Source organism: Bombina bombina, chromosome 3 (genome assembly GCF_027579735.1).
Source record: "Bombina bombina isolate aBomBom1 chromosome 3, aBomBom1.pri, whole genome shotgun sequence".
NCBI lineage: Eukaryota > Metazoa > Chordata > Amphibia > Anura > Bombinatoridae > Bombina > Bombina bombina.
In genome coordinates, this window is record NC_069501.1 from 794556996 (window position 1) to 794579056 (window position 22061).

The 22061-nt window shown below is 40.4% G+C and overlaps 1 protein-coding gene across 1 annotated transcript in view; it reads right to left on the reverse strand.

Moving 5' to 3' along the window:
• TMEM131 (transmembrane protein 131) overlaps window positions 1-22061 on the reverse strand; it is a 550079-nt gene that overhangs the window by 186612 nt on the left and 341406 nt on the right. The window contains 4 exon segments of the mRNA XM_053707713.1: window positions 13273-13424; window positions 18655-18721; window positions 18926-19035; window positions 19251-19389. Of these exon segments, the coding sequence (XP_053563688.1) occupies window positions 13273-13424; window positions 18655-18721; window positions 18926-19035; window positions 19251-19389 (468 nt within the window).

Below are 22061 nucleotides of genomic sequence, written 5' to 3' on the forward strand. Positions count from 1 at the left end.
AATGGCACTGCTCCACATCAGCAAATCCACAGCGGGTGGAAGATCCTTCTCCCACATGGCGGCAAAGACATGGAACACCCTCCCGCTTCACCTCAGACAATCCACCTCCCTTACAAAGTTCAGAAAGGACCTCAAAACCTGGCTCTTCGACTGAATGCCCATCTCCTCCCTCCCCCCCTTTCTCCTATCCCCTATCCCTTAGCGCCTTGAGACCCTCACGGGTGATTAGTTCACGCTCTATAAGTACCCAATAGAGATAGATACTAAAAAGGAGGCATGGCCAAAAAAAGTTGATGAAAGGAAGCTTCGTTCCATTACTAACGCTCCCATATGTAAGAGGAATTATCTGTCAAAAGCATAGATTAAGTACTAAAATCTTAATTAGTACACTGGCACCCTCGTGCCACTTCCACTCCGTTCCATGCTGAAGCGCTTCTAAAAACAAAGCAGGAAAATCAAAGTGAAACCACAATGTGAGCTCAGTCCCTTCTAAGACACCAGCACAGCTACGCAGCCCCTTAGAAATGGTGCCATACATGCTTTCTCCCCTGAACTAGTCACTTTAGATCAGTCACTAAAAAAGGTCTGCCAAAATACAGAATAAAAGTACTAACATTAGATTTGAGCCCCAAGGAGGTTAACCCCTTCCTTGCTATGAAGGAGAATAACCCCTAAGTCTCCAAGTCTCATGATTAATTTGCCTGCACACTGCCCTAAGCATCCATAAAGATTTGTCCCACTAAAAACAGAGGGCCCTTAACCCCTTCAGTGCCAGCCTTCTAGCCCCAGAAGAACAAAAGGCACTTACCTGCGTTCTAGTCGTTCGGCAGTCAGACAACTCACAAAGTATGAGAGGATGCCTCTCCTAACAGAGACCTGTGTAAAAAGAAAGAGTAAACCTACTCAGGCTTTCTAGAGCAGGACAGCAACATGTTAGGAAAACGCAGCAAAGTACACTTTACAAGTTCCTAACTGCTTTAAAGCTACCACAGCCCTGCTGAAGAGACTTACATGGAGTACAGCTATACCCAAATTGTGATGGAAGATCAGAGCAGTCCTGCTCTGTCTTCAAAATAAAAAAATCTTGATAGAAGAATCTTAATCAGGACACCTAATTACTTAACCTCCTCCTTGCACTAGAGGCAAAGAGAATGACTGGGGGTTGTGAGAAGGGAAGTGATACTTAACAACTTTGCTGTGGTGCTCTTTGCCTCCTCCTGTTGGCCAGGAGTGATATTCCCAACAGTAATTGATGATCCTGTGGACTCACCGTGTCTTAAGAAAGAAATTGCCAATATAGTTCCTCTTCATAAAAAGGGTAGCAGGGAAGATTCTGCTAACTATAGGCCAGGCAGTTTGACCTCAATTGCAGGGAAAATCATGGAAACTCTTTTAAAGGAAAGAATTGTATCTTTCCTTCAGACAAACAACTTAGAAGACAAAGGACAGCATGGTTTCACTGCTAGAAGATCATGTAACTAAAATACTATACCAGGAAGGAGCTGTAGATGTTGCATATCTAGAGTTTAGCAAAGCATTTGACACCGTCCCAAACAACATACTTATTCACAAAATGTATTGCCTTGGAATAGATGCTAAGATTGCTGGCTTAAAGATAGACGACAGAGGGTTTCAATTAATGGAGTACATTCAAATGAGTTACTAGTGGTGTCCCCCAAGGGTCAGTTCTTGGGCCTGTTTTGTTTAACATATTCATAACTGATATTAGAAGTGGGCTTAAGGGGAAGGTTTGCTTATTTGCTGATGATACAAAAAAATTGTAACAGGGTAGATGTTCCAGGAGGGGTCGCTCAAATGAACAGTGATATTAAAAAAACTAGAGGACTGGTCAAATAAATGAGATCTGAAATTTTATATTACCAAGAGCAAAATTACTGACTGTAACTAAAGAAGAAAGGGACTTGGGAATTATTATTTCAGATTATTTAAAATTTGGTACACAATGCAGCAGTGCAGCCAGTCGTATACTTGATTGCATTGGAAGAGGTATTAGTAGCAGAAATAGCAAGGTTCTTATGCTACTTTACAGATCATTAGTTAGCACAAATCTGGAATACTGTGTACAGTTCTGGAGACCATATCTTCAGAAAGATATAAACAAACTAGAAGCTGTCGAAAGAAGGGCTACTAAAATGGTACATGGTCTAAAATATAAAACATACAAATAAAGACTATGTTCTAAATATGTATAGTTGAGAGGATAGAAGGGAAAGAGGTGTCATGATAGAAACCTTCAAATATATGAAGGGACTTAATAAAAAAGAAGCTGAAAGCATTTTTCACAAAAAAATGAAATGCCAAAACAAGGGGTAACAATCTAAAGTTAGAGGGTAGCAGATTCAAGAGAAATTTGAGGAAGCATTTTTTTTACAGAAAGGGTGGTGGATTCATGGAATAAACTTCCATTTGAGGTGATAAACACAAAGACAAAAGAGAAAAGGAATTAAAAAATGCCTGGGACATGCATAAGGCTATCCTAAGGAAAAAGTAACATGTAATATGGGTAGACTTGATGGGCCTTTTTGGTTCTTATCTACCGTCAAATTCTATGTTTCTAAGTTGTTAGAAGAAACAACCTTTGGCAAGACATAAAAAGCAGTTCTTAAGACTGCCTTATCCTGATGAAAAATCAGATAAGAGGGTTCAAAAGAAAGAGAAGATAATCAAGAAACTCTTCTAGCAGATTAAATAGCTAAAAGAAACAACACTTTCCAAAGAAAGTGGCTTAATGTCAATATTATACATAAGTTCAAAAGGAGGGGCTTGCAAAACTTAACACCAAGTTATGATTCCAAGGAGGAGAAATTGTCTTAATTACAGGTTTGATACAAACCAAAGCCTGGACAAAACAATGAATATCAGGAAGATTAACAATTGTTCTATGAAACAAAGAGCATAAATCTGTCCTTTCAGGGAACTGGCAGATAAACCCTTATCCAAGCCATCCTGTAAAAACTGTCCTAGGAATTATAAAAGAATGCCAAGAAAAACCATGGTCTATACACCAAAAAAATAAAGGCTTTCTAGACTTCATGGTAATTTCTTCTAGTCACAGCCTTCAGAGCCTGAATTAAGGTATCAATCACAGAAAACCCTATGTTTTAGAACTAATTGTTCAATTTCCATACCATCAAGTTCAGACACTTTAGGAATGGAAGGCATAGTCCCAGGGGAAAAAGAAGACAACAGAACCTCTCAACTAGATTTGGATACTAAATCCTGTAAAAAGTAAATTTATGCTTAAATGATAAATTAATTTATTTTACGATATGACAAGTCCACGGATTTAATCCTTACTTGTGGGATATTAACCTCCTGCTAACAGGAAGTGGCAAAGAGCACCACAGCAGAGCTGTATATATAGCCCCTTCCCCTCCACCCTCAGTCATTTGGCCGAAGGTATAGGAAGAGAAAAACAGAATTTATGCTTACCTGATAAATTACTTTCTCCAACGGTGTGTCCGGTCCACATCGTCATCCATTACTTGTGGGATATTCTCCTCCCCTACAGGGAAAGGCAAGGAGAGCACACAGCAAGAGCTTTCCATATAGCTCCCCCTCTGGCTCCGCCCCCCAGTCATTCGACCGACGGTTAGGAGAAAAAGGAGAAAACTATAGGGTGCCGTGGTGACTGTAGTGTATAAAGAAAAAGAAACATTTTTCAAACCTGATTAAAAAACCAGGGCGGGCCGTGGACCGGACACACCGTTGGAGAAAGTAATTTATCAGGTAAGCATAAATTCTGTTTTCTCCAACATTGGTGTGTCCGGTCCACGTCGTCATCCATTACTTGTGGGAACCAATACCAAAGCTTTAGGACACGGATGAAGGGAGGGAGCAAATCAGGTTACCTAAACAGAAGGCACCACGGCTTGCAAAACCTTTCTCCCAAAAACAGCCTCCAAAGAAGCAAAAATATCAAATTTGTAAAATTTGGCAAAAGTGTGCAGAGAAGACCAAGTCGCTGCCTTACATATCTGATTAACAGAAGCCTCGTTCTTGAAGGCCCATGTGGAAGCCACAGCCCTAGTGGAGTGAGCTGTGATTCGTTCAGGAGGCTGCCGTCCGGCAGTCTCATAAGCCAATCGGATAATGCTTTTCAGCCAGAAAGAAAGAGAGGTAGCAATAGCTTTTTGTCCTCTCCTCTTACCAGAGTAAACGACAAACAAGGATGATGTTTGTCTAAAATTCTTTGTTGCTTCTAAATAGAACTTTAAAGCACGGACTACATCTAAATTGTGTAACAAACGTTCCTTCTTTGAAACTGGATTCGGGCACAGAGAAGGAACAACTATTTCCTGGTTAATATTCTTGTTGGAAACAACTTTTGGAAGAAAACCAGGCTTGGTACGCAAAATAACCTTATCTGAATGGAACACCAGATAGGGTGGATCACACTGCAAAGCAGATAATTCAGAAACTCTTCTAGCAGAAGAAATAGCAACCAAAAACAGAACTTTCCAAGATAGCAACTTGATATCTATGGAATGTAAGGGTTCAAACGGAACCCCCTGAAGAACTGAAATAACTAAATTTAGACTCCAAGGAGGAGTCAAGGGTCTGTAAACAGGTTTGATTCTGACCAAAGCCTGTACAAAAGCTTGTACCTCTGGCACAGCTGCCAGTCGTTTGTATAACAAGACAGATAAAGCAGAAATCTGTCCTTTTAGAGAACTCGCTGACGATCCCTTATCCAAACCTTCTTGGAGAAAGGAGAGGATCTTAGGAATTTTAATCTTCCTCCAGGAGAATCCCTTGGATTCACACCAACAGATATATCTTTTCCATATTTTATGGTAAATCTTTCTAGACACAGGTTTTCTGGCTTGGACCAGAGTATCTATCACTGAATCTGAAAACCCACGCTTGGATAAAATCAAACGTTCAATTTCCAAGCAGTCAGCTGCAGAGAAATTAGATTTGGATGTTCGAATGGACCTTGTACTAGAAGATCCTGTCTCAAAGGTAGCTTCCATGGTGGAGCCGATGACATATTCACCAGGTCTGTATACCAAGTCCTGCGCGGCCACGCAGGAGCTATCAGAATCACCGAGGCCTTCTCCTGTTTGATCCTGGCTACAAGCCTGGGAAGGAGAGGGAACGGTGGAAACGCATAAGCTAGGTTGAACGACCAAGGCGCCACTAATGCATCCACTAGAGTGGCCTTGGGATCCCTGGATCTGGACCCGTAGCAAGGAACCTTGAAGTTCTGACGAGACGCCATCAGATCCATGTCTGGAATGCCCCATAATTGAGTCAACTGGGCAAACACCTCCGGGTGGAGTTCCCACTCCCCCGGATAGAAAATCTGACGACTCAGATAATCCGCCTCCCAGTTGTCTACTCCTGGGATGTGGATTGCAGATAGGTGGCAGGAGTGATCCTCCGCCCATTTGATGATCTCGGATACCTCTCTCATCGCCATGGAACTCCTTGTTCCTCCCTGATGGTTGATGTAAGCTACAGTCGTCATGTTATCTGACTGGAATCTTATGTATCCGGCCTTCGCTAGATGAGGCCAAGCCCGGAGAGCATTGAATATCGCTCTCAGTTCTAGGATGTTGATCGGGAGAAGAGACTCTTCCCGAGACCATAAACCCTGAGTTTTCAGGGAATCCCAGACCACGCCCCAGCCTGATAGACTGGCGTCGGTCGTGACAATGACCCACTTTGGTCTGTAGAAACTCATTCCCTGAGACAGGTGATCCTGTCTACTGGAGCATGCACAGTTGTAATGGTCTTAAATGAATTTGAGCAAAAGGAACTATGTCCATTGCTGCAACCATCAACCCTACTACTTCCATGCACTGAGCTATGGAAGACTGCAGAATAGAGAGAAGAACTTGACAAGCGTTTAGAAGCTTTGACTTTCTGACTTCTGTCAGGAAGATCTTCATTTCAAAAGAATCTATTATAGTTCCCAAAAAGGGAACTCTTGTCGACGGAGACAGGGAACTCTTTTCTACGTTCACCTTCCACCCGTGAGATCTGAGAAAGGCTAGAACAATGTCTGTATGAGCCTTTGCCTTGGAAAGAGACGACGCTTGCATTAGAATGTCGTCCAGATAAGGTGCCACTGCAATGCCCCTTGGTCCTAGAACCGCTAGAAGGGACCCGAGCACCTTTGTGAAAATTCTGGGAGCAGTGGCTAGTCCAAATGGGACAGCCACGAACTGATAATGTTTGTCCAGAAAGGCGAACCTTAGGAACTGATGATGATCTTTGTGGATAGGAATATGTAGATACGCATCCTTTAAATCCAAGGTAGTCATATATTGACCCTCCTGGATTGTAGGTAAAATTGTTCGAATGGTTTCCATTTTGAACGATAGAACTCTGAGAAATTTGTTTAGAATTTTTAAATCCAGAATTGGTCTGAAAGTTCCCTCTTTTTTGGGAACTACAAACAGATTTGAGTAAAAACCCCTGAACTTGTTCCACAGTTGGAACTGGGTGTATCACTCCCATCTTTAACAGGTCTTCTACACAATGTAAGAATGCCTGTCTACGTATTTGGTTTGAAGATAAGTGAGAAATGTGGAACCTTCCCCTTGGGGGTAGTTCCTTGAATTCTAGAAGATAACCCTGAGAGACTATTTCTAGTGTCCAGGGATCCTGAACATCTCTTGCCCAGGCCTGAGCAAAGAGAGAGAGTCTGCCCCCTACTAGATCCGGTCCCGGATCGGGGGCTACCCCTTCATGCTGTCTTGGTAGCAGCAGCAGGCTTCTTGGCCTGTTTACCCTTGTTCCAGCCTTGCATTGGTTTCCAAGCTGGTGTAGTCTGGGAAGCGTTACCCTCTTGTCTAGAGGCTGCCGAGTTAGAAGCCGGTCCGTTCCTGAAATTGCGAAAGGAACGAAAATTGGACTTATTCTTAGCCTTGAAAGGCCTATCCTGTGGGAGGGCATGGCCCTTTCCCCCAGTGATGTCTGAAATAATTTCTTTCAATTCTGGCCCAAAAAGGGTCTTACCTTTGAAAGGGATATTAAGCAATTTTGTCTTGGAAGATACATCCGCCGACCAAGACTTTAGCCAGAGCGCTCTGCGTGCCACAATTGCAAACCCTGAATTTTTCGCCGCTAATCTCGCTAACTGCAAAGCGGCGTCTAAAATAAAGGAATTAGCTAACTTAAGTGCGTGAATTCTGTCCATGACTTCCTCATACGGAGTCTCCCTACTGAGCGACTTTTCCAGTTCCTCGAACCAGAACCACGCCGCTGTAGTGACAGGAATAATGCACAAAATAGGTTGAAGGAGGTAACCTTGCTGTACAAATTTTTTTTTAAGCAAACCCTCCAATTTTTTATCCATAGGATCTTTGAAAGCACAATTGTCCTCAATGGGAATGGTCGTGCGTTTGGCTAGTGTAGAAACCGCCCCCTCGACCTTAGGGACTGTTTGCCATATGTCCTTCCTGGGGTCGACCATAGGGAACAATTTCTTAAATATAGGAGGAGGGACAAAAGGTATGCCTGGCTTCTCCCACTCCTTATTCACTATGTCCGCCACCCGTTTAGGTATCGGAAAGGCATCAGGGTGCACCGGGACCTCTAGGAACTTGTCCATCTTGCACAAGTTTTCTGGGATGACCAGATTGTCACAATCATCCAGAGTAGATAGCACCTCCTTAAGTAATGCGCGGAGATGCTCTGATTTAAATTTAAATGTCACAACATCAGGTTCTGCCTGCTGAGAAATTCTTCCTGTATCAGAAATTTCTCCATCTGAGAAACCCTCCATCACTGCCACTTCAGACTGGTGTGAGGGTATGACAGAAAAATTATCATCAGCGCCCTCCTGCTCTACAGTGTTTAAAACAGAGCAATTGCACTCTGAAATGCTGGCATTTTGGATAAAATATTAGCTATGGAGTAGAACTATCTCTACTTCCTTCATCTGAGGAATCATCCTGGGCAACCTTACTATTTGTGACAATACTGTCCTTACTGTGTTTGGACGCTATGGCACAATTATCACATATATTTGAAGGGGGAACCACATTGGCTTCCATACATACAGAACATGATCTATCAGAAGGTACAGACATGTTAAACAGGCTTAAACTGGTTAATAAAGTACAAAAAACGTTTTAAAACAAAACCGTTACTGTCTCTTTAAATGTTAAACAGGGCACACTTTATTACTGAGTATGTGAAAAACTATGAAGGAATTATCCAATCTTTACCAAATTTTCACCACAGTGTCTTAATGCATTCAAAGTATTGCACCCCAATTTTCAAGCTGTTAACCCTTAAAATGTGGAAACCGGAGCCGTTTGCAATTTTAACCCCACTACAGTCCCAGCCACAGCCTTTGTTGTGACTTCAACTATCCCAGGGGGGTATTTCAAGCCTTCTAGGAACTTTTTCAGTGGACACCAGACCCTCTCACATGCATCTGCATGCACTGTACTTAAAAGAAAATGCACAATAATGGCGCGAAAATGAGGCTCTGCCTAATACAGTGAAAGGCCCTTCCTGACTGGGAAGGTGTCTTAACTAGTGCCTGGTGATAAAAAACGTTCCCCAAATAATAAAAGTGTGAAATCCACTTCAAACTTTAAATAAAAACTTAAATAAACAATCGATTTAGCCCTTAAGTGTGTCCACCAGTTAATAGCCCATAATAAGCCCTTTATTCTTTCTAAGTCTAAGAAAATGGCTTACCGATCCCCATGAGGGAAAAATGACAGCCTTCCAGCATTACACAGTCTTGTTAGAAAATGGCTAGTCATACCTTGAGCAGAAAAGTCTGCAAACTGTTCCTCCCAACTGAAGTTCTCTTAGCTCAACAGTCCTGTGTGGGAACAGCAATCGATTTTAGTTACTGCTGCTAAAATCATACTCCTCTTTTAAACAGAACTCTTCATCTCTTTCTGTTTCAGAGTAAATAGTACATACCAGCACTATTTTAAAATAACAAACTCTTGTTAGAAGAAATAAAAAACTACAACTAACACCACAAACTCCTCACCATCCCCGTGGAGATGCTACTTGTTCAGAGCGGCAAGGAGAATGACTGGGGGGCGGAGCCAGAGGGGGAGCTATATGGACAGCTCTTGCTGTGTGCTCTCCTTGCCTTTCCCTGTAGGGGAGAATATCCCACAAGTAATGGATGACGCCGTGGACCGGACACACCAATGTTGGAGAAAAGGAAAGGCTAAAAGGTGCAGAGGTGACTGAAGTTAAAAAAAATCTAAAGAAAAAACTTAAAAAGAACAGGGTGGGCCGTGGACTCGTCATATCGTAAAAGAAATTAATTTATCAGGTAAGCATAAATTTACTTTTCTTTTACAAAGATATGACGAATCCACGGATTTCATCCTTACTTGTGGGAAACCAATACCAAAGCAAAAGGACACGGATGAAAGGGAACCTGAACAGAAGGCACCACTGCTTGAAGAACCTTTCTCCCAAAAATAGCCTCAGAAGAAGCAAAAGTATCAAATTTGTAAAATTTGGAAAAAGTGTGAAGGGACGACCAAGTCACAGCCTTACAAATCTGTTCAACAGATGCATCGTTTTTAAAGGCCCATGTGGAAGCCACAGCCCTAGTAGAATGAGCCGTAATTCTTTCAGGAGGCTGCTGTTCAGATAAGGCGCTACTGCTATGCCTCGTGGTCTGAGAACCGCCAAAAAGAGACCCTAGAACCTTTGTGAAGATTCTGGGTGCTGTGGCCAACCCGAAGGGAAGAGCCACAAACTGATAATGTTTGTCCAGGAAGGCAAAAAACACACCCCAAACACATCCCAGCAAGTCATGCTGGATATATAATAAAAAATAGCTCAATCATTTAACTGTTTATCGATTTAAAGCCCTTATGCCTCTCCCAGAGTGTCATATCATGCCCTTGTCTCAGAAATAAAAAAATAAAAACAAGGGACTCCAGTAACACCCTCCTGTGAAACAGGTCTACTGCTTACCCCATTCCCATATAGGGAAATAAATGCCAGTCAGTTCTGATATATCAAGTTTCTTCAGAAATAAAAGGCTGCACATACCTTAATGCTGCTTGTAGCATGAAGCCGGTCTCCACACTGAAGATGTCTCATGTGTTACCTTCAGAAGTCTTGTAGGGACCAGCGTGGATCTTAGTTACAACTGTTAAGATCATCAAACCTCAGGGCAGAAATCTTCTTCCATAACCCCCTGAGGAAAATAGTACACACCGGTACCATTTAAAATAAAAAAACCTCTTGATTGAAGAAAATAAAACTAACACCTCACTTTACCTCTTCCTAGTATAACACAGGCAAAGAGAATGACTGAGGGTAGAGGGGAAGGGGAGGGGCTATATATACAGCTCTGCTGTGGTGCTCTTTGCCACTTTCTGTTAGCAGGAGGTTAATATCCCACAAGTAAGGATGAAATCCATGGACTCGTCATATCTTTGTAAAAGAAATCACAGGAGGATTACCAAGACCACTAATGTTCTTTATAAGCCCAGCTTGAAAAATATTCTGAGCAGAGGTACCAAAAGATACACAGGTTGAAACAACATGAGAAGTAGTAAAATAACTACTAATACAAAGTGCCTGATAAGTTTATTCAATATCTGTTTGAACACATGCTGAAGTAAAAACCACTCCTCTAGGAGACAAAACTGAGGACTGTAAAAAACATTTCACAGATGATCATCCCTAGAATGAGAACTACAACAGCTAGACAGCAACTGTTCTAGCTACGAGGGAATTCAAAACATAACCCTTATCACCAGGAAACTGAGAGTTCCCCTCAGATGGATGACATAAGTCACTACTGTGACTCTGTCTAACTGCAAGAGGAAAATAAACTATCTTTCCAACAGAGGCTAAACCTAAAGAACCTTGAAAACTGCACTGATACTCACAATCTATAGAGTAAACCTCAGTCTTCAACCACCTACAGCAGAGTCAAAGAAAAGACTGAGATATGTGTGAGGTGGAAGGAGATATATTTAGCTCTTGGGGTTTGGGAATCTGTGCCTCCTCCAAGTGGTAGGGAAGGTAATTCCCATGAGTAATGGATTGTGGATTCTCACCACCTGTATAAAAGGAATGTAGTTTTATAATATACTTTTAAATAAAACAAATGCTCTATTTCTGTTTAAACAGAGTGATAGCAAACATGCTACACTTCTTCTGTATTTTTGGCAAGTTTTTCTCTGAGTGAGGCTGGAATGGATAATACAGAATCAAGAATTCTGATTCACAATCCTTCTATACCATAATGATTAAATTAGTTCTGTAGCTTATTGATATCTATCCCTAATTGGCCAAAGCAAATTTTATAAGATGCACAATACTCAAAAGCAAAACTTACAAATTTTGCAGATATGTTTATGGATGAGTGTTGCAATGTAATATAAAAAGTATATAAAAAGAGTTCAACACCTAAATCGAAAACTCGTTTATCTAATATTTGACAAATCTAACTTAACATTTAACTTTAAAGGACACATAAATACAGTAGAACAGCATAATCTAATAGTTTGACTTCTACGAGTAGTAGATTTTTTTCTGACAAATTTCAAAGTTCATTTTATTTTCTACTTCATTGTGTGACAGCCATCAGCCAATTACAAACTGCATATATGAATATTCTGTTAATCTTGTACATTCTCAGTAGGAGCTGGTGCCTCAGAAAGTGTGCATATAAAATATTGTGCATATTTAGATAATGGATGTTAATTGGAAAGATGTTTACAATGTTGTGCTCTATCTGAATAATGAAAGTATATTTTTTACTTTACTGGTCCAAAAAATGGTTGTATAACTATAATATGAACCTTTCCATTATATACTATTTTTTATTTGTTTTCAAAAAAATAAAATAAAATAATAAAAACACTTGTATGGCTTTGATGAAGGTGGCAAAATCAAACACTGTAAAACAACACAAGTTTGCTTAACAAAATGACAGTAGCTAGCTTTGTATTCCAGTAACTAGTCTGGATTGGCTCCTACAAATAGGTCATGTGGAAAGGGGGAGTGGCCATAAAAAAGAAAAAAATATAAGCCTTCAAGATGTAACCAAAATAATAAAAAGTAATATTTCTTAGATTTTTACAGATATTTTCAGGTCAAATGGAAGATAGAATACATGGGGAAATCAATAAAATTGGGAAATCCATTTTAACAGGTAATCTAAAATACTTTCAATTGTGCTTATGGATTACAATCCATTTGACAGCCTGTGCAGCAGAACAAGCATTAACCCAAGTGGGCAGTGATGTAATAAAGGTTGCGAATTTCAGATACTATTCGATGTGATGTGATATACACATCATATACACATCATCAACTTAAGCAAAATATCTGGGATCTTCATCTACCAAAACAAAACTGATATTCACAATAAGATCTACAGAACATAGAGAAGCCTACTATAGCTTCTTCTCTTCACAACATTTTGCCAGTGACTCAAACATAAGAATAATCCTTATATTTTACCAGTTTACAGAGTTCCAGCACTTAAAAAAATAACCATGTAAAAAAACACCTGTTCTTCAGAAACAAGGATTACTCAACACGGTCATCTTAGTAATAACAGCAATCTATGGAAATAACTAGTGATCCCACTTCCAGAGATCCTACCAAATAAAGAATCCCCATGTAATTCCTTGTGGAAGGAGACATCTATCTATCTATATTAGACATGTATATTTGTTGCTTCTCTCTCTCTCTCTCTCTCTCTCTCTCTCTCTCTCTCTCTCTCTCTCTCTCTCTCTCTCTCTCTCTCTCTCTCTCTCTCTCTCTCTCTCTCTCTCTCTCTCTCTCTCTCTCTATATATATATATATATATATATATATATATATATATACACACACACACATACACATTTATCTAAATATCTATATATTTTTGTATTTGATGTGGAGAAAATCAAAGCCTGTCAATGTAGGTAGGCTGAAGCCTTCAAAGTCAGTGAGCGTGGCAATCTTCTGCTCATTCACAATAAGCAGGTAACTTTTTTTTAGCTGTCATACTAAACACGAAAATACCACCTAAATGTTACATTACAGATGTGCACAGAAATTACTGATAAAACAAAAAATGTATCTTTTATTACTAATTGGGAGCTGGTCACTCAACAAATAACCATTGGAATGCTTCACCACAAAGAAATTACCAGCGCATTAAAAAAATAATTGTATTCACTAGGTTAAATATAAATGAATAAAATTCTGCCTCCATTTTCATTGTGATAAATAAAAGTAAGCTAAATATCATTTACTCCTGCTCCAAAAGTTCAATAAATCACAAATTATTACCTGATAATAAATAATGAGCCCACAGTTTTGTTCATAACTGGAGTGAATTTAACTTTCACATTTTTCCTTTCCCCGGGTTTCAAAATAAGGTTCAAAACAGATTGACGAAAAGAGCCCTCCACGAAACCTTGACCAGTTTGCACAGGAATGGCCTACACAAAAAGAGAGAGAGAAAAAAAAAGATATACTATAACACTGTTACCAAAAATAAAAAAACAAAATGTCTGCTTATCTGATAAATTTCTTTCTGTCCGGATATGGAGAGTCCACAACGTCATTCAATTACTAGTGGGAATATCACTTGTGGCCAGCAGGAGGAGGCAGAGAGCACCACAGCAAAGCTGTTAAGTGTCACTCCCCTATCCATAATCCCCAGTCATTCAACCGAAGGGAAATTAAAAAGGAATAAGACAAAGGTGTAGAGGTGCCTGAGGTTTAGTCAAAAATAACTGTCTTAATTAAGGGTGGGGTCGTGGACTCTCCATATCCAGAAAGAAAGAAATTTATCAGGTAAGCATAAATTTTGTTTTCTTTCCTAATATATGGAGAGTCCACAACGTCATTCAATTACTAGTGGGAACCAATACCCAAGCTAGAGGACACAGAATGAACAGGGAGGGAGAACAAGACAGGCAGACCTAAACAGAAGGCACCACCCCTTGAAGAACCTTTCTCCCAAAAGAAGCCTCAGCTGAGGCAAAAGTATAACATTTGGAAAAAGTATGCAGAGAGGACCAAGTTGCAACCTTGCAAATCTGTTCCACAGAAGCTTCATTTTTGAAAGCCCAAAAACAGGAGACAGCCCTAGTGGAATGAGCTGTAATTCTCCCAGGAGGCTGCTGTCCAGCAGTCTCATAAGCAAAACGAATTATACTTCTTAACCAGAGGGAAAGAGAAATAGAAGTAGCCTTCTGACCCTTACGCTTTCCTGAGAAACAAACAAACAGGGCAGAAGACTGGCGAAAATCCTTAGTAGCCTCTAGGTAGAATTTCAGAGCACGCACAACATCCAAGTTGTACAACAGACGTTCTTTATGAGAAGAAGGATTGAGACAGAGAGAAGGAACAACAATTTCCTGATTAATATTTCTATCCGAAAACACTTTAGGAAGAAACCCCAATTTTGTACGAAGAACCGCCTTATCCGCATGAAAGATAAGGTAAGGCGAATCACAGTGCAAAGCCGAGAGTTCCAAAACTCTCAGAGCAGAAGAGATAGCAATAAGAAACAAAACCTTCCAAGATAGAAACTTAATATCTATGAAATGCATTAGCTCAAATGGAGCCTGCTGCAAAACTTTAAGAACAAGATTAAGGCTCCAAGGAGGAGCAACAGGTTTAAACACAGGCCTGATTCTAACCAGGGCTTGACAAAAAGATTAAACATCTGGCACATCTGCCAGACACTTGTGTAACAAAATAGATAATGCAGAAATCTGACCTTTCAGAGAACTGACTGACATCCCTTTCTCCAGACCTTCCTGGAGAAAAGACAAAATTCTAGGAATCCTGACCCTACTCCAAGAGTAGCCCTTAGATTCACACCAATAAAGGTAATTATGCCATACCTTACGTAAATTTGTCGACTAACAGGCTTACGAGACTGGATCATGGTCTCAATGACCGACTCAGATAATCCACACTTAGACAGAACTAAGCGTTTAATCTCCAAGCAGTCAGATTCAGAGAAACGAGATTTGTATGGAGGAATGGACCCTGAGTTAGAAGGTCCTTACTCAGAGGCAACCTCCAAGGTGGACAAGATGACATCTTCACTAGGTCTGCATACCAGATCCTGCAAGGCCATGCAGGAGCTATTAGAATTACTGATGCTCTCTCTTGTTTGATACGAGCAATAACTTGTGGAAGGATCGCAAATGGAGGAAACAGGTATGTTAGACCGAAATCCCAAAGAACTTCCAGAGCATATATCAGAGCGTTCTGAGGATCTCTTGACCTTGAACCGTACCTTGGAAGCTTGGCGATCTGCCGATATGCCATCAGATCCAACTCCGGCACCCCCCATTTGAGGGTTAACCTGAAGAAAAACTCCGGATGGAGAGCCCACTCACCGGGATGAAAAGTTTGCCTGCTCAGGAAATCCGCTTCCCAGTTGTCCACTCCAGGAATGTGGATGGCAGATAAACAATTGTGAGCTTCCTCCCATTGAATAATCCTTGCCACCTCCTTCATGGCTAAGGAACTAAAATTACTTTGACGTCCTTTAAGTCTCTTCTTCTTGTCTTGTGGTAGAAAATACCCTTTTCCATCCATAATATCAGAAATTATTTCTGCCAGACCAGGTCCAAACAAGCTCTTACCCTTGAAAGGAAGCGCCAGAAGCTTGGACTTGGAGGTAACAGCTGACCAAGATTTTAGCCACAAAGTCCTGCAGGCTAAGACAGTGAAGCCAGACATCTTGGCTCCCAGTCTAGTAACTTGCATGTTAGCATCAGAAATAAAGGAATTGGCTAGTTTGAGAGCCTTAATCCTCATCTTGGATCTCATCCAACAGAGTCTCTACTAAAATTGATTCAGACAAGGCGTTGTACCAATAAGATGCCACACTTGCTACTGTGGCAATACAAACTGCAGGTTGCCATTGAAGACCTTGATGAACATACATCTTTTTCAAATAAGCCTCCAGCTTTTTGTCCATGGGATCCTTAAAGGAGCAGCTATCCTCTATAGGGATTGTAGTTCTCTTAGCCAGAGTAGAAATAGCCCCTTCTACTTTAGGCACCGTGCGCCACCAATCTTTAATGGAGTCAGCAACAGGAAACATCCTTTTAAAGACGGGAGATATGGGGAAATTTATACCTGGCTTCTTCCATTCCTGTGAAATAATCTCCATGACACGGTCTGGGACAGGAAACACTTCCACAGAGGAAGAAACATAGTATTTATTAAGTTTACTAGACTTCTTAGGGTTGACAACGACAGAAGTATCGGAGTCGTCCAAAATAGCCAATACCTCCTTTAACAGTACACAAAGGTGTTCAAGCTTAAATCTGAAGTTTACTTCATCATTATCAGATGAAGGAATAATACTGTCCGAATCTGAGATTTCACCCTCAGAGGCTACCAACGTATCCTCCTCATCAGACTTATGAGGGAGAGCAACCTGCGTAGCAGTAGGTGGAACAGAAACCTTACTATCTGAATGTTTAAATTTCCTTTTGCGTTTTCTCAGCATAGGAAAAGCAGATAATGCCACAGATACCGCAGAAGATACCTGTGCAGCAAAATCTGCAGGCAAATAAACTCCTCCAGGAGGCTGAGAGGAACTGCAGGGCAATGCATGCGACGCCATAGAGGTTTGGGATGTTTGAGGAGAAAGCTGTGGCATTGCCTGTACAGCATCATCCTGAGAGACATTGGGCTCAGAGGGCAACAATTTATTTTTAAATTGAAGTGTTCTAGCTAAGCATGCAGCACAGAATTGCATAGGCAAAACAATTTGTGCCTTAAGGCATAACAAGCATTTGTCAAAAGAAACAGAGTCTTGGTCCATATCCATAATACTAAATTAAAAAATTCCCCAAATTGTAGAAATTTAAATACACTGTCACTTTAAGAATTTTTAATACCACAGCCGCTCAATGTTATGCAAAAATTATTTAAAATAATAAACCAATCAGGCCCCCTAAACCTCAGACAGGCTGAGGTGCCTTACCGTAACACTTATACACAATTTGGTTGCCATAAGTCTCTAAAACGATCATATAGTAGATCGAAACTGAAGAGACTGAAAATCAATGACGCTGCTCCGCTCCGTGAATATCCGACAGCAGAGAGAAGTCACATGACCGGCAGAGAGCGGAAACTACGCAGCAAGTAAAAGGCGCACGTTTCCCTCTGCCTACAACACCGGAGCTTAATTTACACAAACGCTCAAGCAGTCTGTCAGTTAGCCTGTTCTAGCTAAGAAAGCAAAGAAAACCAACTGCCAAATTTTAAGTTTATACATAAATCCCTGTATAAAATATAAGCCACACACACATACTAATAAAGTGTTTCAACAAAATTAGCCCAAAGAGGAAAAACGTCCCAATAAAGGGAAGATTAACCCCTAGTCTCAACATACATAATGTGCCTGCCCACTGCCAAAGAAAATCCTGTATAAAGGATTTTAAAAATGTCCCTATCTACTGCATATGACATATACTTCTGAAGTGCAAGAGCTAGCTGTCCGACAGGAAGACAGCTCACAAGGCGTGAAAGGACACATACTCCTTACAGAGACCTGTAGAAAAAGAAAGAACAGAGTAACCAACTCTGGCTTTCTGTACCATGGGCAGTGGTTAGGAAACAAAGCAAGTACTAGCTCACAACTTCCTAACTGCATAAAAGCCACCACTACTCTACTGAAGAGATTGACGTGGACTCAGCAACACCCAAATCCTTGCTTGCAGGAAAAAGTACCCGAAAAAGGAATTAATTTTTTCAGACACCAAACTTCACCTCCTACATTGACAGAGGCAAAGAGAATGACTGGGGATTATGGGTAGGGGAGAGACACTTAACAGCTTTGCTATGGTGCTCTTTGCCTCCTCCTGCTGGCCATGAGTGATATTCCCACTATTAATTGAATGACGTCGTGGACTCTTTATATCTTAGGAAAGAAATATAAATTATACTGAAATCACTATGTCAAAGTGCTGTGTGTGATAACACAATAATCAATATAGAGATGATGCATAGAATAAAACAAAAAAAATTCCCCTTAACTCACCACTCTTAATATGAGGGCAATGAGTGCTCTAATAGTGCTCCCTTTACTATCTATTAAATGTACAGGGTATGCTAAAAAAGTGTCAGATTTTGTATTTATTACAGTACGTTTATATATTTACACAGCTTTTTCAAAAATTCTTAAAAAGACTGTATAAAAATGGAAACTGACATTGCATTAAACCAGCAACTTAGTAGGCTGCGAGAAAGGAAGGTCACACAGGTTGTGTATTCTAAACTTATAAACGACCACAGCATTGTTTCAGAACCTTATGTTTGTATATTTTATAATAAATAGTAAATTTAAATAAATCCATTGTTCAGTATAGCAATCCAAAACAGGTTCCTCAGTAAATAAGAGAGCTGTAAATAATTGTGTAAAGTACCATCATCTGACTGTGTGCAAACTCTTTAATTGTTAACAGTATTATACTGGATTTATTTATCCGGAAACGAAAAATGCTTCATTTTAAGATAATACATGTGGTAAAGAGGAGTTTGTATTTACACACTTACAATTTATTTAATATTCTGTTACCATACATAGCACTTTGATTTTAGTTTTGATATTTTGATTTCACCGAGATATACTCGCATACATTATATTTAAAACGATTTACATAATAAAATGCACAAACTAGTACTTACATTATTTCTGAATACTTGGAATTCAAGGGTTTTCAGGTCTATACTTTCTGATTTACTAATGTTGAATCTGTTAAAAAAAAATGATAGGTTCTTTTTTAAGCACTTCATGAGCGAATATAGTAGGATAACAAAGGATTAACAGAAGAACAATCTATTAACCAATAATGATAAGAATCATCTCACAAACGGTTGACTTTCACAACAGTATGAAAAGTCCCTATTGCCTTACTATGTTTGCAGCTGTCAAATGACGGCTGATTCAAATACTTACCTTTCAACTATTCTTTCTAGCAGCAATGAAGGGTTAGAATAAAGTGCTATGGGAACAATCTGCACATACACTGGGATATCTGAAGGATTTTCCAAAACAATATCTTCCTCCTAGTGAAAAATAAAAGTGAATTGTTAACTAGGTCAAACTGTTCCACATCTGGAAAAGCTCCTTTGTGTGCAATAGTACATGTTAAGCATACTGTCTACTGGGTAAGTATATCATGGACTATGCACGTTAATTATTCTACATACAATATGGCACACTGATAAAAGGTGCTTCTTTCATGCTGACTGATAACACATACTATTGCAGTAGTACTCACTGATGAGTTGTTGGTGTTAGTCAGAGGGAAGTGTAAGTGACGATGTGAACTGACAATAGAAGGCCAAACAAGTTCAGCTTTAACTTCTGAAAGGACATTTTTCTGGAGGTCAGTGTCAACCTCAAAGACAGCTCCTGGCCTACAGACAGAAAATGTATACATTATTCATATTTACATAAAATGCTTGTAGTCGATTTGTAACTTTAATACAGTTTTATTCAGATGTCAAATATAATTATACTTTATTAGAATGAAGAACACATTAAACTGTGTTACAAACTTACTCATCCTAACTAATATATAGAAATATAAGATGACATCAATCACATTGTATATAAAACATACCTGGTCTTTTAGAGAAAGTGACAGCAAACGCAAGAGTTCTTTCTCACCCCAAACACTAACACACAGGCTGCATTTACAACACTTAACCCTTTAAGCCATATGGACGTAGCTACTACGTCAAAGGGTACTTTGCCTAGAGTATCCATTTGACGTAATAGCTATGTCCTACCTTCTGCCTCATGCTGCAGTCCCAGCTGTCAGCTCCCTTCAGAAGGCATTTTCCTTCATATGGTAAGGAAGTGCTAATTGTGCTCCCGTTACCAAGGTAGATGGCCAGATTGTTTCAAACACTGACACGGTCTGTAATGATCTCCATTGGTGCCAACGGGAGGTGTGGGAGGGAAGGCGGGAGGAGAGTTGGCGGTCCAGCGGTGAAGAGTGGAGGGAGTACACCACAGAAAAAAACTGAAGGGAGAGGGAGGGATGTTGTACTACGTAAAAGGGGGGCCAGTACTTAAGATAGAGGCATCTAGTAAGGGGGGGAGGGCTAGGGAGCTGTTGAGGGGAGATCAGGGAGGTGGGTGGTTGAGGGGGGTTCCCTACACTATTTGGGACATTTCTGAAGCTGGCCAATGTAATTTACCCCTATAAAACCATATATTTTTTAAAAGTAGACACTCTAGGCTATTTGAAAAGCTTGTATTTTAACACTTTCCATTCACTAATTCAACCACCAGTCTTTGTCAATCTTAATATGTATTCAACAACATCTCCTGAGTACAGTGATACCACCCATGAATAGGTTTGTCGGGTTCTCAGGGGGCTAAAAAGTTGAGACCCCAAGGTATTGTATATGGGGTGTTTTGATGCCTTTGATGCAACTGTTTTAGCCAAAAAAAAAGAGAGATATTGTGTGGTGGTATTTTTTTATTTTTACACACGCATTGCTTTTTCACTATTATTTAGAAGAGCCTGTTGTAAGTTATTGCAAAAAATCACTCCAGGTTGTTTTCTGCAAGACCTTCTGAGTACACCTATGCCCCCCATACATAGGTTTGCCAGGATTTTGGGAAGGTTCTGTTACAATTGTATGACTTGTAATTTTAGTTAAAAGTGAGAGTATTTCTTCGGATAGGCCTATCTTTAGTTTGGGGCCTATCACATACCCCAGTTTTATTCATTGCCATGAAAGTGTATATATTTGAAATGTTGACACCTCAAGGTATTGTATATGGTGTGCTTTGATGCATTTGATGCAACTGTTTTAGCCAAAAAAATTGGAGGAAGTGGATGGTGGTAATATTTCAATTTTCATTTTTTTTTTTTTTTAGGTTTCTGCTTTGCCGCAGTAGGGGGGGGGGGTGGGTTTAAAAATAAAATGGGTAGCCCCAACTCTGCTCTCTCCCATCATTGCCCAGGGAGCAGGTGCATCTTGGTACAAAATCCCCGAAATTATCTGGAGCTGAAACTGTAAAAAAGTCAACCTTTTTGTATCAGGCCCTTGTCTTCCGCATAATTAGGTAGGGCTGCAGCAGCTGATCAGCCAGATCAACCCCACCCATATGCAGGTTATAAGCATTGATGCATACTGGCTTCATTGTTCTCTCAGCTCTGCTACATACAGAGACCTCCACAGTCCTCTCTGTGTGGATGGTGTTAGGAAGGTATACATCCTTCTTGTCTCTGTACTTAACTGACAACAGCTCCTCTTGGTGCAGAGCTGAGGTCTCCTCCCTTCGTAGCCTGGTGCGTGCAAGTTGTCCTGGAACACCCGTGCGGTTCTTTTTTTAATTTTACCGCAAGCTACTGTATCAAAGCAATACAGTAGCTTGAACAAAAGTACACTTTTATAGAAGTTATCTAAATACAAGTGGTACCCTTTGTTCATCAGGGGTAATATCAGGTCCCAGACAATCTTGCCACTGGTTCCCATATGTTCTGGGTAACCTGGAGGGTCAAGGTGGATATCCTTTGCCTCGTACACCCAGAAGGCCTGAGTATACCCAGTATTCCTCTCACATAGCTTATACGCCTTTACCCCATAACTGAAGCGTTTGGAAGGAATCTACTTCTTGAATCCCAGCCTTCCCTTATACTACATCAGGGATTCATCAACGCATATATTCCTTCCAGGTGTATACGCCTCTACAAACCTGGCAGCAAAGTGGGTAATCAGGGGGGCAGATTTTATACAGCCTGTCAAATTGGGGATGCTCCCTAGGAGGGCACAGGCTGTTGTCGCTGAATTGCATGAAATAAATAATTATTTTTGTCATACCTCTTGCTCTACGTACTCTGGGAGAAAATGGGGTAGAGCAGATGGGGCTACTGCTCCAGTAAGAGCGAATGAAGGGTTTCTTTATAATGCCCATCAGCATAGTCAATGCCTAGAATGTGGGCCCATTGGTGCTTTGCCAAATATGAGTCAGGTTTAGCAACATTGAACTGATGGGCATATAAATTAGTTTGGGCGACAATGTTCCCCAATACATCATCGGACAGAAACACCCTCATAAACTGTTGGGG